At 39.8% G+C, this 25,079-nt stretch overlaps 1 protein-coding gene and 1 long non-coding RNA gene across 3 annotated transcripts; one reads left to right on the forward strand and one right to left on the reverse strand.

Moving 5' to 3' along the window:
• Positions 1-421: 421 nt before the first annotated feature.
• Positions 422-11,745, reverse strand: rabggta (Rab geranylgeranyltransferase subunit alpha). The gene is made up of 17 exons (XM_085151555.1): positions 11,612-11,745; positions 11,249-11,285; positions 10,993-11,103; positions 10,196-10,320; positions 9,905-10,092; positions 9,503-9,760; positions 9,285-9,368; positions 9,106-9,188; positions 5,459-5,554; positions 3,815-3,920; positions 3,676-3,727; positions 3,503-3,591; positions 2,486-2,574; positions 2,268-2,384; positions 2,059-2,172; positions 1,820-1,907; positions 422-1,126 (listed from the first exon to the last, which is right to left on the reverse strand). Exons 2-17 carry the CDS (start codon positions 11,249-11,251, stop codon positions 978-980), a joined length of 1,752 nt encoding a protein of 583 aa, XP_085007681.1. The 5' UTR covers positions 11,252-11,285; positions 11,612-11,745; the 3' UTR covers positions 422-977.
• Positions 11,746-15,469: 3,724 nt separating this feature from the next.
• LOC146490972 (uncharacterized) lies at positions 15,470-17,548 on the forward strand. 2 transcript variants are annotated; one of them, XR_014872394.1, is made up of 3 exons: positions 15,470-15,871; positions 16,242-16,334; positions 16,988-17,548. It is a non-coding gene; the product is annotated as an uncharacterized LOC146490972 (long non-coding RNA). The 2 variants fall into 2 exon arrangements; XR_014872393.1 differs by lacking the exon at positions 16,988-17,548 and having other exon boundaries at positions 16,242-16,412.
• The last annotated feature ends 7,531 nt before the right edge of the window (positions 17,549-25,079 follow it).

Here is a 25,079-nt window from a genome sequence, read left to right on the forward strand (position 1 = left end):
TGCACCTCTCCTGTGTCAGGTCTTTGCTGGATTTTTGGATATTTCTTAAGGACATGACATTCATATACTCTTCACTGTAGATGTTTTTAAAGCTTCCCACTTCTTCATTCTTTACACAAAATCTTTAGGGATACCCTACACACCATCCTGATATATATGACACAAGCTTTCAGTTAATGTTTTTGAAATCACCTTGGTGGAGCAAAAATGTTGTCGTATACCTGCCAAACTGCAATATCGAACTACTGTTCAAGACCAAGAAAGTCTGGCTGGTACTTTACATTGTAGTTGAGCTCCACCACATCCTCACCACTATTACAGAAATGAGACATTTAAGATCATAATGTGAGTTAACCATTATGAACCTTTACTTTAAGGCATGCATTTTTCTTTCAGTGGAAAAAAGTCACAAGAGGCTTACTGGAAGGCAGTGACACAATGTGTGCTGTTTATTACTGGATCTGTGACTTACTGTGCAACAGTATAATGTCATAAATCAAATGCATTAACCGACCTTAAAACAAAATCTGTAGAGAGTGATGCAATACTCTGATCACCCAGTATAACGTTTTCTTTAAAGTCAGCCATTAAGCTTTTGGAAGCAATAAGCCATCATCGCTGCCAATCCATAATTAGTTTACTTCATTATTAATGTTTCTGCATGCACTGGTCTGTTGCATTAAAGACATTTGTACACACACAAAGAAATGCAACATTGGTTATTACGCACTCACTCATACACACATACACACAGAAATGTTGACTTTTTGCTGAAGATGCTAGAGAGGGTTCTGACATTTGCTCCGAAGTATGAGGCTTTCAGACCAACAGGGTTCACTGTGACTGACATTTTTCCAAAACAGGTGGAACAGACACAGTCACAAGATGACACCCACTCACCACCAAAAACAGCTCAGAACGTGAAGGACAACTGAACGACAGAACAAAGATGGCAGTGATTCCTGCCCTGCGTTGGATCAGAGCAGGAGGTCTGTGACTGAGGGCAGCAGTTCGGCTAACTCCGACTCGACATTGGCCGTTTGAGTGACGGGGTTTCCACCGAGGTCAAGGCGTTTCAGCTTGGGGCAGGATGCCAACGTCTGAAGATCTGCCAATGTAGAGATTTCTGCATGTTTGAGTTAATGAAAATCCCTTGCAGTGTGCTGTGGTAACATCAGTAACAATGAATAACATGAGCTCTGATGCACATATTCCAAGCACAGGTGTAAAAAGTAAGATCTAAATGACAAATATGACACTGAGATATAAATTCATTCTTCTAAAAATAAAACATGGAGCAGTCAAAACAACAATAGCAACTGTGATTGCCAGAGGAAAAAAAGAAAAACAGTAACTATCCTCATCATAACCTGCAAATCACATTAATTCCTCCCAAGTGTAGCAGGGGAAGTGAAGCATGAAGAGGAGGGAGTCTGTGGTGATGATGTGTTGATAAATGTTTCTTCGCTTCTTAATGATGCTGTTTGTTCGGTGAAATTGCGGTGCTGTTTTTATTTACCAGATCGATTCAGACGTAGGTAAAATAAATTATTCATGTATTGAGCTGAAGAGTCTTGTTAAAAGTGCAATTTTCTAAATGCTGTAAACACAATCTTCGTGCGTAGCGTGTCTTTTACATCAGCTGTTCGCACTCTTTACAGGATTGTTTTGAAGCACTGAGCCACTCAGAACTAATTAACACATTTCTTGAGTCACTAGTTCCCTGTGAAAAGACAAACAGACAATATAAACTGATCCCTATGACACTAATTCTGAAGGATGAATGGAGATCCAGAACACACTACTAACTTAAGGATACTGTTGTTTTTCAAGAGGACTTCCTCCAGTTTGGGAAGGTGATAAACTCCCTCCAGGTTTTCTATGGCGTTGTTATCAGCCTCCAAGACCTGCAAATATGAAGAAGTCACTGAATTGCAGGAGAAGAATTTCATCAATATCTGTCTTTCCTTTTCTAATCTATAGGTGCAGACACAAAAGAGGAAAAGAATCACTGTCCATGCAGGAGAGCAAATTGGATTTCAATTGCAGCTTCATCACCTCGAGACACTGCAACATGGCAAACTGAGGAGGCAGCCGCTGCAGGTGATTAGAGGACAGATTGATATGGGTAACCAACAACAGCTGGTCCAGGTGGCATAAAGTGGTCAGGTTCTGTTACAAAGAAAAAAAGAAATCAAATTTAAGCACCTTCCTAATCAGCACAAAAGGTTTCAGGGAAATCTGATGTCTTGTTATTGTGACCCAACCTTCTCCGAAATGCTGAAGACGCGCACTTCAGCATACTCCATTTTCAGGATGGTGTTTTCAATCATAAACTTGCTGCACAGGTCACTGTAATATGCAGAGCGCATGGAATCCACTTCCTAGTGAATAAAGCCATTTAATTAGTGATTGCTGACTGCATTGTAGACAAATGCATTTATTGCCAGTCCCATATACTGGACTGTATGTGGATTATACTCACTTTGAGTGTTCTAAAATGAGCAAGCATCTCCTGTTCGTATCCCAGAGGGTCCAGTGCCCTCATCAGGAGAATAATGGTCAGTAAGCACCCTGCCGAGGCAAAGCTAGCAGTCAGTGGTTGTATAAGACCTTTATCACCAGCAACATCAAACTTCAATGCTCAACCTAATCTTGTAATGGGAACAAGCACACCATCTCACCAATACGTCCCTTAACTCCCATCATCAAAGCTGCCTTTCATGAAAATGTCAACTACACACCTGCAAAGTTTCGCAACCACATTGCACACAGTTATAATGCTAATGTATTATGCAAGTATGTTTATAGGCCAGAGATTCTTAAAGATTTTGTGGCATTCTCCATTTCAGAAGCTGAAAAAAATACTCACACCCCACAATTCTTTATCAATCAATGACAACACAAATGGATAGAAATTGACTTTAGTGACGTAAAGGTCAACCAGATAGCATCAGCAAACATTTGCTTGTGTGTTTTTCCTGCAAATCATATTTATTCTAGTTAGTTTCACTCCATAATTTTCCCCAGGGTCAGCCCAAGTAGTGTCTCTATTCCCCACTAGTGGGCTCCACTTCTTTTAGAGAACAATTACTCAAGAGATTAGTACTTAAAAACAACACCAAAACCATATTCTTAATTATGCAGGAATCAGATTCACATTTAGTAGGGCACAGCGTGAAAAAGAGGGGTGAATGCAGGTCGCAAAGCAGCTTGAAGAACAAGCAGCAAGGGTAGGCAGGCTAAAACACCTAAAATAGCACACTTTATGTGATATTTCTCAGCTGGACTCAGCTGATATGGGCTCCTATTTTAGATCACCTGTTATCAGCTGATTGTGGGCTGAGCTCAACTTTGTGGCCTGTCTGAATCGAGGCTTTGCTGAGTTTTACAAAATTCATACACATGCACACAATGTAAAAAAAAAAGAGCCACAGATCTGTTTCTGTGTGAAGCTGGTGATTTCCTGTAAACCCTGTAACATACAAGAAAAAGCACTTACATTTATTGAGTGGCTCCAATTCTTGTAGCTGCTTGACCGACTGTAACTCCGACTGTAGCACAGAAGTCTTTTCTACTGAAAGTTCGCTCCTGCAAAAAAAGACCATATCTGGTTCCTAATCCCTAAAGAAGGCAAACTACAAAATGTTTCAGTTGTTCCAAAAACAAAAGTACCTGAAAAGTTCCTGATCTGTGGCAGAGTCCCTACACCAACTCTCAGTTCGACCTATGAAAGTTAAATGTTCAGAGTGTCATGAAAGTCATCATCCTGCCTTTGAAAGAACACAGCATGGTAGATATGTATATGTGTCACCTGTGTAGAGAGCACAGTCCCTATGAGTGTGTTTTTCAGTCCAGTGCACAGTCAGGTTGCGTTCATTGGTGATGTCGCTAATCGTTCCAGGAGGCAGATTGCATATCTAAGCCTTTGCTAAGGAGAGAAAACCTCCAAACATGAATTATGTATTCCAAAAGTGAAACGGAAGTATTTGATTTGAACATAAATTAGTCACCTTAAAGCAAACCCGCCCAGGCACACAGTGTGAGCGTGCATACTAAATCCATGGCTGATTTCCAGGGCCAATACGGCAGCCTGGTAGAGCCGGGCATTATGACTAAAATATTAAATCTCCAGGCTTTATTGAGGCTTTGATAAGTTCATTTAGATTTACAAAGAGCACTGAGCACTTTGTTTCAGACAAAACATTTTAGAATATACCAAAGAGAGAAGCAGCCTTAGGTAAAGAAGACTCCTGTTTCTGAGCGAATGACTGCATCTGGTTTAAAAAATAAAATATTCACGTGGAACTGTGAATGAATATGGATGTGAATGACAGCTATCGAGGATATTTTACTAATTACTGACCTTGCATATCAATGAGGGTCATTTCCATAACTACTGTGCAAATGCCATCACCCTATGAAGACGGTGTTAAGTCTGCCCACTTACACATTGCTTACGACCAATGTGTTACATACTGCACACTTAGAAGAAAATCCTGATTATTACTCCAAAGTTTTTCTCCTTATATGCCACTCCCATTGCTTTTAACTGCTTACCGGGAAAACATGTATCAATTTGTATGGTACTGGTATTTGCTTTTTCCCTACTCTTTACCCAAATGTAATGGTAACTCTACAGTCACACAAGGAAAACCAGTAGTTTGAGACTGAGACGAGACAGAGACTTAGTCTGTGACCGCTTGTTGTCAGCTGCCATCTTCAAAAAATATATATATAAGTGATAAAGTGGTAATAAGATGGAATGAGTCTGCTAACAGTTTGTGATTGAATTGGTTCACATTGGTAATTACAATGTGACTTGTTGTGGTACTAAAATTATAAATAAGGTTGCCTCACATCAAGCAAACCTGTGCAAGGTTAAAGGTGCTCGACATTTAACCTCTAGGCGACCAGTTGGTATTGAATAAATCCCAGGCAAGCACCAATTTTTCCCAGTCGCCAGGAGGTTGCCATCCTAGTTTTACTCTAGTGCCACTGAACCATAAAGCAATGAAGTTGTTCTACATACTACTAATACAGTTGGAGTTTTAACCATTTTTCCATCTTGTTAGCTTGGCCTCTGAGGTCAGAAACGAAACTAATCTTAGAGATACTCTTTCCAAAAGTAATAACTTCAGCTATCAACTTTAATAGTCAGTCTAAACATGATGTCACGTATTACTAAACTCTGACAAGCACTCTGACAAGGAACTCCCTTCACTAGTGCGCTAAAGCCAACATAACATTCCACTGCAGTGCACTGATCAAACTTTCATGATGAAACCTTTTCTCTTGATGCACATACCACAGAGTCTTAGCAGCATGAGGTACGTGCAGAATGATAAGAGCAGAATGCTAAACCAGTACGCTGTTCAATCAGCAGCACACCAGGTAAAGTATTCTTATTCTCTGCAGGGGTAACCTGTCAGTTTTAAGTCACAATGGAAAAGGATACCCAAACAGGGCTCTGTTTAAAGCGCGGATGGACACTCCTCCACTCCACTCTCTGGGGCTGACCGTCAAGGACGAGGAACAAGCCGACTGACTGCGCCTGACAGGACAAAAGCAGGGAGAACGTTCAGCAAGTCTAGACAGGGTACCATATGAAGGCAACTTTGTTTAAAAAAACAACAAAAAACTGGTCAGACACATCTTACCAGTCTTCACTTTTCCAAAACTGTCACAGTCTCCATGACAGCAGAGGAAAACTCTTTTCTTGCTCACACACAAACTCCACTTTGCACATGATTATATGCACATCATAAATACCTAAATCTACACTCTCCAGTCACTTCATCAGGTACACCTGCTCAGTTGCTTTTTTAGCTAATCTAATCAGCCAATCACACGGCAGCAATTCAGTGCATGTAGACATGGTCAAGACCACCGGCTGAAGTTAAAATTGAAACGTGTTTTTAAGTGACACCTATTTGAGTACCAGAGTTGTTGGTGCAAGGCGGCCTGGTGTAAGTCTTTCAAAAAGAAATGGTCCACTGGGATTTTCTTGCACAGCCATCTCTAGAGCTCGTAGTGAATGGTCTCAAAAATAGAAAATCCAGACAGCTTCAAGTTGATACAAAGGCAATGTTAATTTGCAAAGACTCACCAAAGTTAGACAAGTGGCAAATAAAAAACATGCCTGGTCTAATGAGTCTCAATATATGCTACAACATTCAGATAAATAATTAACATTGTGAAGACATTTAAAAATAAAAAGTCCACTGACTGTTTTGGTATTGACATGATATTAGTTAAAAGTATTATAGAATATATAGTGCAACCTTTCGCATACATTTGTAATCTGTCCTTTCAAACTGGTGTATTTCCCTCACAAATGAAAATAGCAAAAGTTATTCCAATCCATAAAAACGGAGAGAGAAGTCAGTTTACCAATTATAGGCCAATATCACTGCTCCCACAGTTCTCAAAAATTTTAGAAAAGTTATTTGTTAATAGACTTGATAAATATATTGAGAAGCATAATCTCCTAAGTGATAACCAATATGGCTTTAGAGTGAAAAGGTCCACTTCGATGGCAGTGATGGAACTTGTAGAAGGGATATCTAATGCTATAGATAATAAGGAATATACTGTTGGTGTTTTTATAGACTTAAAAAAGGCGTTTGATACGATTGATCATTCTATATTAATGAATAAACTAGAGAGATATGGCATAAGAGGGTTAGCATACAAGTGGATGAAAAGTTACCTGGATGACAGATATCAATATGTCGAATTCAATAATGTAAAATCTAAGCAGTTGAAGGTAACTTGTGGTGTTCCTCAGGGCTCTGTGCTGGGCCCTAAATTATTTATATTATACATAAATGACATATGTAGCATTTCCAAACTGTTAAAATTTGTATTGTTTGCTGATGATACCACTCTGTATTGCTCAGGTAAAAACCTAGAACAACTTCTGACTACAGCGGAAAAGGAGTTAAATATATTAAAAAACTGGTTTGATGTAAATAAGTTATCATTAAATATAAAGAAAACAAAATTGATTATTTTTGGCACTAGACATATGAAAAATGTATCTAAAATCAGGGTTAATGGAATTGAAATTGAAAGAGTGTACGAAAATAAATTTCTTGGAGTTATAATTGATGATAAGCTGAGTTGGAAGTCTCATATAAACCATGTGAAAACAAAAATGTCAAAAACCATTGCTATTCTCTATAAAACAAAGCATGTCCTGAACAAAAAATCATTATACACACTCTATTGTACTCTGTTGCTTCCATATATGACTTACTGTCTGGAGATATGGGGTAATGCATATAAAACGAACACTCTTCCTATTTTCAAGTTGCAAAAAAGAGCTATAAGAATTATAAACCAATCAAACTATATAGAACCAACTAACATTTTGTTTATTAATCTGAATACCCTGAAATTTTATGATTTAGTTGAATATAAAATGGCACAGATAATGTATAAAGCACAAAATAACTTGCTTTGCCCCAGTACTCAGAAGCTGTTCAAAGTCAGAGAGAGTCAATATGACTTAAGGGGAACAGATGTCTTTAAAAAAAACAAGATAAGGACAAATATAAAGCAGAGATGTGTTTCTGTTAGAGGAGTTAACCTGTGGAATAGTTATGACAGTGATTTAAAAAGGTGTAGTTCATTTTCCTTGTTTAAAAATATGTTTAAAAATAGAGTATTAGAAAAATATATATATCAAGAATGAAAAGAGCAAAAAAAACCAAAAAAAACAAAAAAACAAAAAACAAACAAAAAAACCCCAAAAAAAACAAAAAACAAAAACAAAAACAAAAAACAGAAAACCTCTTGATTCTTTTGCTTTGATGTAGTTACTTACTAAGGTGGTGGTGTTTTTTCTTGTTTGTTTGTTTGTTTGTTTTGTTTTTGCTTTGTTTGCCTTCTCTCACCCCAACCGGTCGCAGCAGATGGCCGCCCCTCCCTGAGCCGGGTTCTGCCGGAGGTTTCTTCCTGTTAAAAGGGAGTTTTTCCTTCCCACTGTCGCCAAAGTGCTTGCTCATAGGGGGTCATATGATTGTTGGGCTTTTCTCTCTGTATCTATGAAGCGCCTTGAGGCGACATTTGTTGTGATTTGGCGCTATATAAATGAAATTGAATTGAATTGAATTTTATTATTTGCTTCGAGCCCTGTGTACAGGAGCTGCATGCTAAAAGATCTTTTGTTAAAAGGGTTGGCGTAATAAGCAAATGCTTCAGCCAATACCTTTTGATTAGCCTTGTCTCATGCTTTCTTGCTTTGTGGTAAATCTTTGTTCTGTCTTCACTGAGATATTTGAATGCTAATCAATAAACATATCAAACACAAAGATGATAGGTTCAAATTTAGCATAAACATGAAATCACGAATCCATTCTGCCTTGTACCAACAGTGCAGGTTGATGTAATGGTTTGGGGGACATTTTCTTGGCACACCTTGGATCCCTTAGTGGAAAGGAACATTGTTAAACACCTGAGTTCATCCCATCATGTCCACAGTGTACCCATCTTGTGATGGTTGCTTGCCACGTATCATAAAGTTGAAATCATCTCAAACTGTTTTCCTGAAGATGACAGGAGGCTCGCTGTACTGAAATGGCCTCCACAGTCACATCTCAGACCAAAACAACTTTTGAGATGTGAGGGAACGGGAGATTCATATCACTGACGAGTGGCCAGAAAATCTGCAGCAACTCTATAGACCTCTTTAGACCTAAATCTTTGAGAAAGTGCTTCCAGCACCTTTTTGAATGTGTCATAAAGGCTTAAGGGAATTCTGGAGTAAAAAGTACTAACAAGGTGTAGCTAAAGAAGTAGATGGTGAGTGCACAGTCATACCATTACATATCACAAATCTACAACATCTAACTAACTAAAAAAAATTAAAAAAAGAGTATATAATTTTCTAAAAGGACAAATTAAAGTACTTATGTGAAAAAAAAATGTATCTGCAAGTCTACTTTTGAATATTGTCACATTTAATTTCTTTAGGACAATGAACCCTAAAATGCCATGGTATTTATTTAGGTCACCTTATTAAAAAAATAAAATAAAGAACAGCTCATCCTGAATTCCATTACAGCATTTTCTAAGTGAAGAAAAAGTGGAGATACTGACATTCACAGGCCTGGAGAAGGCCACAGCCACTCTCTCCTCATCCCGATTCACATACACACAGCTTATCATCTCTTCACGCTCCGCTGTTAAAAAGACAAAGAACTTGTGTTTTACAAAGCACAGCAAAGCTGAAATGTATTCTCGTTCATACTTACAGACACTACGACCAATAGACATACCTCTGCCTAACAGCCAGCGATAGTAAAACCACGCGCTCTGGTCATTCGGGTCAGTGAAGAAAGCGTTCTGTACAAGCTCATATTCTGAAAGTAGTTAATACAATTTCACTGTAATAGAATATACAATCTGACTTCATTTGCAAAATACCACCTTTTACTTAAGGATAATAAAGACTTACACTGCCCCCTATCAGTTGCTATTGGGAACTGCAGTTTACCTTTTAGTAGTTGCTCTTCACAGACCCGATGGGAATGGGTTTGCGGAGAAGGTGGGGGGGAGGACTGGGGAGGCTCACGGCATGGTGATGGGGGCTCTGGAGACTCTGGGTGAAGCAGAGGCAGAAGGGTGCTACGGTAGTGCCAGCTGGAGTAGTTGGAAAAGTTGGAGCCAATAAGACGATCAGTAAATGCCAACTCCTGATCTACAGGCACGCCAGACATCTTTACAACCATTCGGCGGTAATCCCAGCAATGGACTGGGCAAGACAGAAACACAGAACATGCCAGAACGAGTAAAAATAATGTAGTGAAGGACAAGGTTTAGATCGATTACTTTTAAAAAAATGCATTATTACACATCTTTAACATTCAGCTCCTTTTTATTTTTTTCTCCCACTCACAGTTGCGGTCATCCAGGCTCAAGCAGCGATCACACAAAGTCAGCTCCCTGGCCCAGTCCGGTCGAGGCAAACGGGCGGAGACCCAACCTCGGTGGTGCCAGCTGCCATAAGATTTTGGGTTCACTTTCAGGCAAGACTCAGTAAACGACAGCTCAGCCTCGTAAATCTTCTGCACTTCATCTTTGACTCTGCAGAGAATATTGGGAAACAAAATCGTCATTCTCCTGTGACACCGCAAATGACTTGCCATTCAGTAAAAAGGGGTTCAACTATGAATCTGTGAGTACTAACTTCACAGTCTCCAGGTGCATTAGGATTTCTCTTCTGTAGTTCCACAGGGTTGCAAAGTCAGGATTGGATGATAGGAGCTGCTGGGTGAGCTGAAGAGCCTCATCATCCCAGATACCCTCATTTCTCTGTCAAACAGGAGAAAGTGAGGAGGGTGAGGAAAATACATGGAGTGAAAAGCAGGCAGAGAAAAACACAACACATTTTTATCTGTTAAAGACACACACCTGAGCCACAAAAACATTTTACATATGAATATCACATTAAGTTTAAATACTGTCCATTAGTTAACTATTTACAAATGTTAAATGATGACTACATTAGAAGACAGATGAAAATTTAGAAGGGGACAAAAGGGGGCTGATATCCAAATGTGGACAAAACTGAATTGTTTTTTTCCTTGTTCTGACCAACCACCTATGGAAGGTATGGAACTCACATTTCTGTCAATGTAAAGAAGTAACTTCACATTTAGTTCATAAGATATAAATAAAAAGAAGCAGAATTTTAACAAAATGTTTCATTTTTTCCCCCCGATTTTTGTACATAAAAAAAATTGCAGTTCTTTACAGAAAATTCTCTTTTTTAAAAGACCCACTGTAAAAGAAAAAAAGGTGAAAAACCTTTCTGTCATTTAATTGTTTAGTTATTACTTAATGTTGGTGTAATCAAGTGGAGTACATTGGAGTCTTTGCTGGACTGATTCTGGCCCCCAGGTCTTATGTTTGACACCCCTACACTAACCCAAAGACATGCTGCAGTATTGCTATTACAACATAAGGCACAATATAATATTCCACCTTAGAAAAACAGGCATCACGTGCTGCTACGTATATCTTGAGCTTCTTCTCCCTCTCCTTTCTTTTCTCCTCCTCCTGCTGGGCTGTAGTTTTAATTTTCACTCTGCCATGCTGTCAAAAGCAAAAAGAGAAGGATATACCAGCAGAGTACAGTTTATTCAGCTGGCTAAATGTGTAAATAATTGACCTACTGTAATTCCACATGCACTGGAAATGCCTAGATTTGAACAAGTATAGTACATGGTTCATCTCTTACCATCGTTGCTGTTAGTGAAGGAGGCTTCTTTAAGAATCTATTTATGAGGGGTGACAATCATGTTTAGGCCAGAGTAATGTTCACATGGCATACAGAAGCAAAGTGCTGACAGACTGACACAGAAGTTTTAACAAGTTACCGTAAAGAGCTCTCAGTATTCAGGTATACAGTGCTCAGTAATGCCAAAACACTGAATACAAGTATCACTGAATGTAAACTTAGCATGCTAATTAGCTCCGTTGTGGGCTGGGCTCATTCAGTTCAATGAAACAAGCACAGATTAAGCACAACCGGCGGTATACAACACATCTTCATTAACGCTGTACACTGAACGCAGCACAACTTATCCCATTAAATACATACCTGGTTTTTCACTGACGCTGATTGTGTGTTTTAGAATGCAGTTTGATTTGTCATGTCACCATCAGGAGTGCTAACGACTACAATTTTTTCACTTCCGTCTCATGACATCTACGTCACTGAGAGGCTCTCGCACAGCCGCCGCGCTTTGGTTGTCCTCTAGTGGCGAAAACGGCTCACAGCTGCGGAGTTACAGGGGCCACATAAGGTGATGACACTTAAGAAGGTGACACTAGTCTCTAAGCGACTGGATGGGGCGTAAAGTCAAATAAGACAGAGGATTGGTGTAGTTCAGTTCAATTCAGGTTTATTCACAGCAAAAGTCGACCCAAGGCGCTTTGCTGTGAGGTAAAAACCTACAGTTTGGGAGAAAACCCCAACAATCGAGCAACCCCCGTGAGCAAGCACTTTGCGACGGTGGGAAGGGAAACCCCCTTTGTAACTGGGAGAAACCATCCCTTTCAACTGGTTGGTGGTGAAGGGAAAGAGAAAGGAGAAAGGGAAGAAGCGATCTTAAAGAGACTGGACAAAACACACTATGAGAGAGAGAATTTTAATGACACTCAGCAGTGGCATATTAACACCTGGAGAGAAGGTGAGTGGAGAAGAGGTGTTCAGAGTACCACAGGAAGTCCCTAAAGCAGCATAACTAAAGGATAAAGGAAGGAAAGTTTAGAGTCTAATCTTAAAACTAGAGACACTGATTTGATAAGAGTGAATTTCAACAAGTCAGCTAAAATATATTTATAAGAGTCAAAGAAACGTTTTTCTCGCCTTTAATTTTTAATTTAACCATCATTGTCAATGTCCTAAACAAAACAAAATTAAACTTAAAAGAAGCTACATTTATCACAATCGACTTACGTAGTAGTGAAACATAGCTAGAATACTCAGGTAAATGGAGGCTATATGCATTTGACTACTTTACTCACTGGAAAACTTTTAAGGTACTTCTACTGCTTTTTTTATGTCATTGACCACATTTCCTATCAGAGGGAAATACTATAGTCACCTTAAAAATGAAGATTTTTTCACATAAAACACGTGAGTACATTAAAAAAAAATTACTAAGGTTTCTTCTTCTGGCTCTACCATCCAAATGTCACAGCAGAAATTGAGATTCATCAGACTAGGCAATATTTTTTTCAATCTTTCCTTGTTCAGTGTTGGTAAAGCAATGTGAATCAGTTTAACTGTTCTTAGTGGTCTGCCCTAGCATAGTTCAAGGTTTTACATTTTGTACTTGTAGATGCTTTTCTTCATAAATTGGTTGTAATGGGTGGTTATTTATTCATTACTGCTCCCCTCTTATTAGTTTAAAGGTTTCTCTCCTTTTTGAAGATTCTCTGTAACCATAGAAATGGTTGTGAAGGAAGATTCAGTAGATCAGCAGTTTCTGAAATACTTAGACCAGCCTGCCTGTCACCAACAACTATACTACATTCAAAGTCACTACACTCAAAAAAGTAAAATTTGGTGGTTATTGCATTTACAAGACTCTAACATGTAATTTGAACACAATGAATTTATGTTTCCAAGGTGAACGTAATAAAATCATATAAGATCTACATGAAATTTACCAACTTTGCACCTCTTAAATTTATTCTTGTTGATATGACATGATAAAATCTAACAAGAGTGGTTAGCCGCCTTAAAGACTCGCGATATCACAAGATCACGTGAGATTCTAAACAACAAGAGGCAGGAAAGCACATGGTTTGCTTCGTGGTCATCTTGGAAAGGTAAGAGTGAATCTATCTTCATCCATCTTCATGAAAATACTTTTTGCACAAAGGTATCATTAGTTTGTCGATTCTTTTCAGTTTTATTTATTCACATTTGGGTTTTTTTTGGTTTTTTTAAAATATCTGTTTGTTTATGCCATTCTAGCTAGCTAACACGTTAGTGCAAGAATATAGCACAATTAGGGTTGCCAACTCCCTGAGAAATAAATAAGGGACACCTCGTGGCCAGGGCCGGGCGACCCAGTTGTCTTCACCCTTCCCAGTGTGGTGAATTTTTTAGCTCTTTTTTTGTGTGTGAAATTATTTTTTTAACCATTTGACTTGAATTTGATTTAAGTAGATGCGTATTCTTTGTGATATCAAGACATGGGAAACAAAAATCATTTAGCCATTTATTTTTAGCTCAAAATGACAACATTAACACAATAAAACAGGTCTCTTTCTTAAACAGAAGCCTGTCATGCTTAACTTTTGAGAATAAAAGTAAATCTTTCTTTAAAAGAACTCTGTCCTGCTTAACTTAAAATTATATAAATTAATAGAAAACAATAGAAAGAAAAATATTCTTGTAACAGTGCACATTTAGTGCATTTAGTGCAATTGGCTTCAGTAGAGGCATTATTTCAGCTTCTGCTCCCGTTTGTAAACCCACTTGTTCCCATGATTACGCATCATAACTCATCATCATTATTCATCTATGTATTACTTTTATGTATTACTCATCTATTTGTTGCAATATATCCTTGCAGTTGTTTATTACACAAAATAAATTATATTATCACACTTCTGGCCACATAGCGCTGATATTCACTGCACATGCCCATTTTAACCTTAACCAGAGGGTTTAAAAACAAACAAACCAGTGTTTACCATATCTGCTTCTGCCGTGGCCTGGTGGACAAAAATTGGTTAAGGGTTCCCCGAGCTTTCACGCCCCTCCTGTTCTTCATGTGCCCACCATTAGAAGCATGCCTATGGAAAAAGTACGCCGGCACACAGTGCAGTGCGCTTTATAGGTGTTTTCCTTTTCCCATTCCTCCCTGTTCTTTTGCAGCCTTTTTTTCTTTCTCTGAGAGGAACAAACATTGCTGGGCTAATGCTGGGCTCACACTCTGCGATTTTTGGCCCATTTTGAGCCGATTTTTGAGTCGTGCGACCAATTTGGTGATCGGCCCGATTTTGGCCTTCATCGTGCATCGTGTAGTATACGTGGGGTAACGAGAAGCGATTAACACCTCACGATCATCAATCGCTCGTGAGGGTGTCACCACAGCCGCTCACACTGCGCACGCGGAAACACGTAAACGTCGGTGAAAAAGACGGAGCAGCAGTGCAGCGTGTGATCTGGACACAAGCGATGGAGGCACAACTTGTAGAACTTTGGAAAGCTCATCCGAGCCTTTTCGATGTGGCATCACCAAATTATCACGACCACAACAACCGTGAAAATAGTTGGATTTACATTGCTGCTCAATCACAGCTGATCATGTTTTTCATTAGCAATTTAGCAAAGCTGATGGTGGTGTGTGTCTGTGTGAGTGAAAGACAGAGAGGGAGAGCGAGCGACAGATTTTCTGTTATAACCTTCATTTTATGGAGGCACAGTGTGACTCAGGTCGCGTCAGAGCATCGGGCGGTATAGTGTGAGACCTGCATCGTGACCTACGAACCCATAACCCATGCGAGCCAATCGTGCAGTTTGAAAATCGCACAGTGTTTGCCCAGCTTCAGGTGTACTGTCGTCTGAGACTTGCACCGCAGTGTCGGCGTTTGTTTCCCTGTTGGCCATGCTTTTTGTTGTGGTCATCTGTTGTCTTCCGGTATTTTCTCCGCAAGCGACCTTTCCTCAACCAATGAGATGAGCGGTAATCTGAATTGTCATACTCGAATTGTCATAAGTGTGCTGTTAGCTCATTGGTCACAAAGCAGGAGCGGGGCTGGGAATTATGTTTTCAAACAAAGCGTTAATTACATTAAAACTTATAGACTACTTTTGATTCTCACTGTATTACGGGACAAAGTGCGTCCCTTTTCAGCTCAATACGGGACGTGTACTTTTGTTTCTAAATACGGGACGATTCCGTTTTTTAAGGGACGGTTGGCAACCCTAAGCACAATGTCATGCTAGCATGATAGCCTAATATGAAAGACTTAGCTACTCCAAATATAGATATTGTTTATAACTTAACCTCTGCACATAAGCTAGTTTGGCTCTACCACAGAGACTGTTGTGATAAATTTACATTTTACGTGTGGGTTGTTGAAATTTGTAAGTTTGTAAGTTGCAACTGATGGACAGTGGTTTATTTAACAATTTATGTGTTTTTAGTACACTGAGGAGGAAAGACAAAACATGAACAGATATGTTTTCCTGTTTTTTTTATTTTTTGAAATTAAATATTTTTCTACTTAATACACTTGGAGACTTGCAGTTCCCTCCTGTAAAGATAATAAATGTTTAATCTTATCAGGTGGTGAAAGGTCTGGAGAGCTGGCAGGCCAGTTCATCAAATTCAAGGTGAGCTAATATTTTTCTTAAAAATGATCACATTCCCATGTTAAATATTTAATATATTCATTTGTAAGTGACATATAGTTTTGAGACCAAGAAAACATTGCATTCTGATTTTATGTACACATCATCTAAACTTTCTTGAATTGGGGGTATGGCATGATTAAATTAATACACAAAGTAAAAAACAATATTAAAATGACAGACTTGTTTAAAATGCATAAATACTATTTGAAAAGATTAAGACTGTAAAACAATAGCCTCTGTATTTCTCACAAATTCCTGGTAATTCAACTAAAAGTTCTTTAATCCCACTGCTAGGTCGTTGAGATGGATTTCCGTATATATTTGTTTTTTTCCCCCTCTGTGTATAAAGACTGATGCTGTTGAAATCAGAAGAGAATACATCGCCAAAGGTCTTTGCGTGTACCTGAATGAAGATCCTGAGAAGCTGGTGAAGGATTACCTGGTATGTTAACTTGCCTGTATCCTTAACTAAGGAGATGATCAAAGATAAGCTTGAACTACATACAAAAAGTTTCAGGGGATGGGGTTTTCCTGTATATTACTGGTGGCTGTAAAAAATACATTTTGAAATAGGAAAAGTAAGAGCTTTAAGTTTCTCACTGGATACTACACGCACCATTCTTGAGTGTTTTATACTAACCTTATTATAATATCATTATAATAACCTCATTCATACACACATTCATACAAGATTTTTATGTAACATTTACACTATATCTATACACTAGATACACTATACTGTATCAGGAGCAACTTGGGTTTCAGTATGTTACCCATTGATAGTTTTAGTATCAGATTAGAGAAGCCAGGGATTAAACCAGTAGACAACTTGCTCTACCTCATGTGCCACAGTCACCCCTATCACAACTCAAGATTTTGAAAGACAGGACATTGTTGAGGTATTGAATGAACTTCTCTTGAGTCAGGAAAATTATCGGACAGTCATTTTTGATTACATTTACATTATTATAAGGCTTGAATGAATAAAGCTTTTAGGTATTTTACATTAATGTAAAACAGATATGTACTTTTAAAACTGTTTGCAATGGACATTAGTGAGAAATCATTATCTTTTTTTTTGTTTTATTGTCACAGGAAGTTGATAAAAAGCATCGCCCCTGCCATAGCAGAGACAGTCTTTGGAATCTGTGTCATTCGGTCAGAGGGTGCGGAGCCTGGCGATGACCCTCAGGATGTTATAATTGTTCTAGAGGGGGTGGAAGTGATGGGTGAGTTGGGCAATGTAGTTTTTGCAGTGACAATGTTGCTTGGTCTGGTCTATTCACTGAACCTGAGCTACCCTCTGGAACTCAGGTACACCTTTGAGGTCCTGCAGAAGATTCTTATGGAATTAGATGCACACAAACTATCCAACAGCACACAAAGTACAGGTTCTCAAAACACTATTTTCTCATTGAGAAATGTTCCCATTACAACAGCTACACCATGTATCTGGACCATGAACCTAAAATAATTGCAGATAGATGATACCATGCATTTTTTATTGATTTTGAGAAAACACAAAATTGGTGCTCTTTCTTTTTTGAAAGTGCATCTGTTGACCTTCAAAGTAGTTGTATTGGTCATCAGAAAATCACCTGATTCAGCCATTCATTGTTGTTAAAAACAGGTTAACTTTCCGCTTTGTCCACTACTTTTTTTTCTGTTATGTAATTTGCACTTGCATTTCATGTATTCTTTATACGTTATGTGAAATTTGCTATAAATTCAATAAATTGGAGAAAACAAAAAGATGTGTATGACAAATTTTTATATACCTTTTAGATGTAATAGTGAAATGTATGTTAACCAGACTCTAGACTTTGTTAAATGCTCCAAAAAATTACTCTTTAAATTAACTTAAAATAATCATGGAAAGAATTTCCACGTGATTAAATTGCTTTCTATTAGCATTAAAGCATTAAAGACTTGTGTTGGAATAACTTAATTTGTATGAGGTGGTTCAACTCAATTAACTTAAGCTGGGACCAAATTTAGTAAATTAGTTGGAGAAAACCTACTGAATTGAGTTGGACCAAAACTCTTTAAGTTGGATCAACACTATTAAAATATATTGGATCAAAATGCAGTAAATACGTTGATTCATCAATCTTTAATTAAGTTGGTCCAACTTGAGTGCATTAAGTTGGAGTAACAGAATTGCATAGTGCTAAAATAAAGCAATTTAATCATGTGGAAATTCTTTCCATGATTTTTTTATGTTCATTTAAAGAGTTATTTTTTTGAGTGTACAGTCAGTTTTGTCTCCATTCTGATGCTTGGTTTGAACTTCAGCAGGTCATCAGGTCTACATGTCTAAATACACTTGAGTTGCTGCTGTGATTGGCTGATATTTGCATTAATGAGCAGTTGAACAGGTTAATGTAATAAAGTGGCCAGTGAGTGAGGACTGTCTTCCTCACTATTTAAAAGCAACTCGAAAAGGCCCCTTGAAAATGTCTCAATATATCATATCAAACTCACTCTCAATAGTGGGCGAGCACATGGTGTGGCAGCATCAGAGTGGGTGAATGCAAAGCATACTAAAAAGCACTTTGTAGAATGTAGCTAAGGTTGAAAGGTTCGTCATAAATGCAGAGCATTTTATTTGAGGACTCGAAAATTTACATTTTTTAAACTTACCAGAAAATGTCTCTTGATACTGGCTTGCAAAGAGGCTCTTCAGATAGAAAGGTCAATGCAATACCTCTTGCATTATTTATAAGAAACCAACCCTGAATATGACCTTTTCAAAGTGTAATGCCAGAAACAAGCTCTATATACTCAAAGTGTCTCTTTAAAGTTGTTCCAAATTGTACATGACCTGCACTATAAAGAAAACTATGCATGTATTGATTTTTAAGGGAAAAAATTACTGACATCTTAAGATAGTTTCAGGGCCACAGACTTGATGTGTCCTTTTAAGTTAGGACAGACATTCTTCAGAGAGATAGGAACTTGAGTGAAAAATTGATTTGTTATCATAAGGAGAGACTCAGACAGCTTTTCATGTCGCACTTAACTGCCAAGATAGTTTTTTGTGAAATGTGGTGAATTAAAGTATCAGAATACTTTTTTTTTTATTCCCAGAGGAGATTATGTAAAATTGTGTTTTTTAATTATCATTTTGTAAGAAGTATAAAAAGAAATCCATCATAACAAACTGATGGACATAACAATGATCTGTATCGTTTTAAACACAAAAAATAGAAAAAGGAAAATTATAATGCATGCTGGGAAATCCCAGCGTGCATTCTGGAAGTGAAGTGACGATTTTTATCTTTCCTTTTATAAAGATAAGGGAAGAAAATACACCAAGAGATAGATAGATAGATATTAATCTCAGCTTCTGCTAAATCGAGTGAGAAACTTTTCACATTGTTGTACCTTCTCCTGAAATTACTTTTTCTAGCAAATAAAATAAAAATCCCATAACATGCTAAAATTATCATAAATATAATATTGAGAATTGGCACAGTTTTTCAGTTAATAATAATTAATGAAGACCATTATATTATTTACCTTAACAAGGAATACAGAATCATAAGATTTATTGGAGTCATTTTTAAAATATAAATATTTTATAAAACAGCTACTCTTTAAAATCACAATTAAACCGAATCATGACATCTAACACAACGCATGGAGTTAATAAATAAATAAAAATGATCCCTCAAGTTATCGTCCAATTCCCTCAAGTTATCGTCCAACTCCCTCAAGTTATCGTCCAATATCCCTTATAAATGTAGACCTTAAAATAATCTGCAAAGCTCTCTCAAAGAGATTAGAGAAAATAACCCCCCTCTTAATTCATCCTGACCAAACTGGTTTCATAAAAGGTCGGCACTCCTCAACAAATACTCGTAGATTTCTTAATTTAATAGACTACTCATACAATAAAAACATTGAAACCATAATATTATCTCTAGATGCAGAAAAAGCATTTGACAGAGTTAACTGGAAATTTTTATTTGCAACTTTACACAAATTTGGTTTTGGAAACTCTTTCATAAATTGGATAAGAATATTATACAATTCCCCAACAGCTCGTATCAGAACAAATGACCAGACATCCTCCAGCTTTTGTCTCCTGAGGGGCACCAGACAGGGATGCCCACTCTCCCCTTCACTTTTTGCAATTTTATCGAACCTCTAGCAGCAGCACTTAGACAGGCTACAACAATTAAGGGCATAAAATGTAATAACGTAGAACATAAAATCAGTCTCTATGCAGATGATGTGTTGCTTTTTCTGCAAAACTCACAAATCAACCTCTCTGAGGTAATTACTCTAATAAACTGGTTTTCAAGAGTTTCAGACTATTCAATTAACTGGCCAAAATCTACAGTTCTTCCCATTAACTGCTCCTTCCACAATTCATCTTCTGCCCCACTACAATCTGGAAATATTAAATATTTAGGTATTATTGTTTCTCCTAAGCTTTCAGACTTAATTAAATTAAACCACATCCCACTTCTAAAGAAAGTAGAAGGCGATCTGACTAGATGGAAATCTCTACCCATATCACTCATGGGAAGGGTCGCCACTATAAAAATGATGATCTTGCCAAAAATAAATTACTTATTTTTAATGATCCCTAACAAACCATCACAAGATTGGTTCAGATCTCTGGATTCACATATTTCTAAATTCCTTTGGAAAGATAAACCCCCGCGCATCAGCTTAAAAACGCTACAAAGAACCAAGGATAGAGGAGGACTAGATCTGCCTAATTTTCACCAATACTTCTTAGCCAACAGGCTTCAGTTCATCTCAGAATGGTTAAAATGTACCCTCTTAGATGAGCCCTGGCTAGATGTTGAACAGGCACTATGCAATGATCTAGAGATTTCAGACCTACCATTTATTAGCTCAAACATCAAAAGACATGAATGCTTTAAAAGCATCAACATCAGCTTTTCTCTGTCAGCATGGTGGGAGTTTCTAAAAATAACGGAGTCTTCATTAATCCCATGCAAACGTACACCTATCTGGAATAACCCTGACATATTACAAAACAAAAATATGATTAATTTCCCAGAATGGAGTTGTAAAGGAATTAAATACTTAGAACATATATTAGAGGGAACAGAATTTATTCCATTTGACAGACTAGTTACACAATATGGGATCAACAAGAAAAGATTTTTAGAATATCAACAAATTAAATCCATAGTAAAAAAGAAATTTAACCTCAGTCAAGTTGAATTACAAACACCACCAAGTGTGGTTCAATTTCTTACTCTTAAATCCCCCAAACTATTATCTAAAATATACAGAACACTTTCTAAAATAGATGAATCAATATCCCTTCCTATTGCAAAGTGGGAAGCAGATTTATCAGTCAGCTTAGACCAAAACGTCTGGTCTCAGATTTGCTTAAAAACCTTTAAATTTATTAAAAATCCCAATCTGCAATTAATACAATACAAAATACTGCATAGAGTGCACTATACAGGTCATCGAATGTTTAAGATGGGCTTTACATCCGCCAACAACTGCTCACACTGTCAAGGCAATACACCAGACAGTTACATCCACGCTCTTTGGTTCTGTCCACCAGTGCAGAAGTTTTGGCACGAGATATGTGAGGACTTATCAAAGTGTCTGAAATGTAAAATTCCAACCTCCCCTTTAGTATGCTTGTTGGGAAATTTGGATGATGTCACTACAGAAATTAATACAGTCCACATGGTTTTTATTGCCCTATGCATCGCCAAGAAAACGGTCCTCATGAACTGGAAAAATAAAAATAATCTTAATTCTAGCCAATACAGAAACTATCTAATAGATCACATTAGTCTCGATATAGCCTCTGCCACCACATTAGATCAATCCCTCTGGGCTCCTTTGATCGGCTCCATCACCTAGCGGGGGTGGGGGGTCGTGGTTTGGTCCCGCCTTGGCTATTGTGGTTGATGTGGAGGTTGGGATGGGCTTAGGGCACCTGGAGGACCCCTAGAGACGTTATCCCTGGAGGGCTTAACCCGGGGGTTGTGTTCATAACCTGGTTAGTGGCTCTGGTCGCTCTCAGAGGTTGTTCTCCTCGTGGCCGCGTGCAGCGGGGCTGGAGGATGGTCTGTGCTGGCGGACGTAGGTTACTGGCCTGGTGGCCTGGCTGCCCCTGAGTGGATCCGGGGCGGGCGTGGGGGGTTTGGGGTTCGGGGGTGCTTCGCCTCCGTGCTGGGGCTCTGGCTGGGCCTTGGGGGCTTCGGTCCTCGTCGGTGTGTCGCCGAGGTTGTGGGCGGGTGGGTGCACGGGGGCTCAGCCCTGGCGCAGGGGGCCTCTTGTGCATCGGCCTAACCGGGGGGCTCTTGAACTGGCAGGGAGGTTGTTCCATCTTTGCAGGAGTCCACTCTGCAGGTGGGGGAGAGACATAGGAGAGGTGGAGAATAAACTTAACCTGGGTGTCTGTGTCTTGTGTAGTCTGGGAGATGATTGAATGTTGGGGTGGGTACAGTTTCCTCTGCGGTGGGGTAGAGTGGGCTGCCCCGGGTCCTGTGGGGCTTGGCGGTGTTGCTGCCGTAGGCCCCGGTCTGGATGGGCCTGGGCTCCCTTGCCTTGGTGGATACCAGAGGACGGGGGTGCATATTGGGGTCAGCGGGGGAGCTGGCCCTAGGGAGGGACACCCTCCCCTCCCTTCTTTTCCTCCCCATCCCCGTCTGCCTCCCTCTTCACGCTCCACCACACCCACCCACACAGGTAGGGCTTTGGGTGCGGGTGTGTCACCAGGGTGCAGGGGAGACATTCCCCCCCCCTCTGTCCTCTTCTGGCCACCTGTGCCTCAATTTTATCTCACAACTTAGACATCCACATTACTTACACTCTCATAACACACACATATATATATATATAGGGCCTTGAGGGTGGGCACGTTAACGGCGTCCAGTAGACGGTCTGTGTATTCAAACCTGCCTCTGGCGCCGGTGCCCACCTCTCAATTTTAAATCCATGTAGACATTGAGGGTTCTCGGGAGGGGCCGTGCTAACACCTGCTGCTCTCTGGCAGCAGCACCATGCTCTCCCTTGTTTTAAATACACTTTAGAGCAACACGCAGCAACACTACACTTGAGCGGGAGGAGGGAGGTATGGGGTCTTAACACACCCCTGTTCTCTGCTAGCCATCGGGGCGGGGGGGGCTGGGAAGAGATGCTGGCTGTCCGATTGGCCTCCCTGCTGCTGCGGAGCCTGGGGCGGTCTGCTTGCCTCCACCCCGGAGGGAAGGGTAACATCTCTTGGGTCTGGGTGCCGTTTCCATCTCTGGGGGTGAGGATACCTGGACCCGGGATATAGAGTATGTTTGGGGAGTGTGATTGTGTGTACATGTCCATTTACGTTTATTCCTGCGTTGGGTGAGTGCTGAGTGTTTGTATATGTGTGCATGAGGGTGGGAATGCATGTCTGTGTCTGTGTGTGCCTGTTTGTCTGTGTCTATATGTCAGGTCGGGTCTTAGACTTCACCTCTCTGGGAACTCCAAGGCCCTCCAAAGTGTGGAGGCCTATCTCCCCTCACCACACTCCCTGCCGGTGACTGATGCCCTCAGGGGTCGGTGCGTTGGTGGTTCTTGGTGTCCGGGGCTGGGCGCTCAGGTATGTACCAGCTCACTCCCGGTGACTACTTGGCGGGGCCTGGCGCCTGCTGCTCGGTCAGGCCTCTTCCGGGGCGCGGGGGGCCCTCGGGCCTCCGGCCTCTGTGCCTGCGGCTCGGTTCACTCTGGCACAGCTGGCTGCCGGCAGAGCCGGCGGGCACGCCGGTGCAGCCCCCTCTAGCTTCTGCCCGGTGGCTACTGGGTGACCCCTCATCTGGGGATCCTCAGCCCTTCCCATGAAGGTGCCACGGATGCCCCTCCGGTGGTCCTCCTTGGGCTCTTGCACTCTGGGGCCTCTGGATGTCTGGGGCCTGGATCTCCTCCATGCCTGCTTCATGCCCTGGGGGACGGGGCTATGGCTCTCTACATCCTCTAGCAGACCATTACATGGGGAAACCATTTGAATACAAGCGCGCCGATCCACACAGGTGTGCACATGGGTGTTCACTATTCGTAGACTTAAATCACACCTTTCTTGGCTGCTACTTCAAAGCACATTGTGCGCTGTCTGTCCTGCGTGCTGCACAACAACATTCAATATTTAGTATTTACTGCTGTTTTCACTTAGCTAGATTAATGCGATGGTGTTGTGTATAGTATGTTGCATTGTTTTGTTTTTTTTTTTGCTTGTTTTCTATTCTTTTTCTCTCAACAGGTGATCCCGGAGATATTTTTTCTTCCCCCCTTTCTCACTGTCCCTCTCCCCTTCTGTTTTTCTTTTCCTTCCTCTTTCTTTCTCCCTTTCCTATCCCTCACTCATGTCTGTCCCGTCTGTAACAACTGAAAATAAAATAAATAATAAAAACAAAGGTCGATCAAATGGACCAATACGGCAATGCCATGATGATCCATTTGGCAAAATAAATCCATTGGGTATCCTTGTTGGTCTTCAGACAACAATTCTGACGGCTAAAGAACCAAATGGGACAGGCGGGAAAAAAAAAAAAAAATAATAATAATAATAATAATAATAATAAATAAATAAATAAATAAATAAAAATGAAACATATGCTTGACAAGACAAACGGTATACCTCTCTCTAAATGTTTATTAATACTACTGAGCGATCGTGGCTCAAGAGTTGGCGGTTCGTCTTGTAATCGGAAGGTTGCAAGTTCGTCCCCAGCTCGGACAGTCTTGGTAGTTGTGTCCTTGGGCAAGACACTTCACCCGTTGAAGTGGTGGTGGTCAGAGGGCCCGATGGCGCCAGTGTCCGGCAGCCTCGCCTCTGTCAGCTACAGTCTGTCAGCTATGACTGTAGCTTGCCATCACCAATGGGTGGATGACTGAACGTGTAAAGCGCTTTGGGGTCCTTAGGGACTAATTAAAGCGCTATACAAATACAGGCCGTTTACTACTGCTGAATATGATAAGGTAAAAAGCTTTTAACATACATCTCAGATAAACTACTGTTTGTGAGGATTAATAGTATCTTTTGTACCATCTTCACAATGTGACTCCTTGGGAAAAAGAAACAAGAAATTACATAGTGTTTACATGAAGGTCCTTTTATTTATCAGATGTAATACCTGAAATGATTTATTTAACTGAATTGAAATGATTAGGCTCTGATTACCCTGAGTTCTACAATACTCCT

The sequence above is a fragment of the Neolamprologus multifasciatus genome, chromosome 23 (assembly GCF_963576455.1).
Source record: "Neolamprologus multifasciatus chromosome 23, fNeoMul1.2, whole genome shotgun sequence".
Classification (NCBI taxonomy): Eukaryota; Metazoa; Chordata; class Actinopteri; order Cichliformes; family Cichlidae; genus Neolamprologus; species Neolamprologus multifasciatus.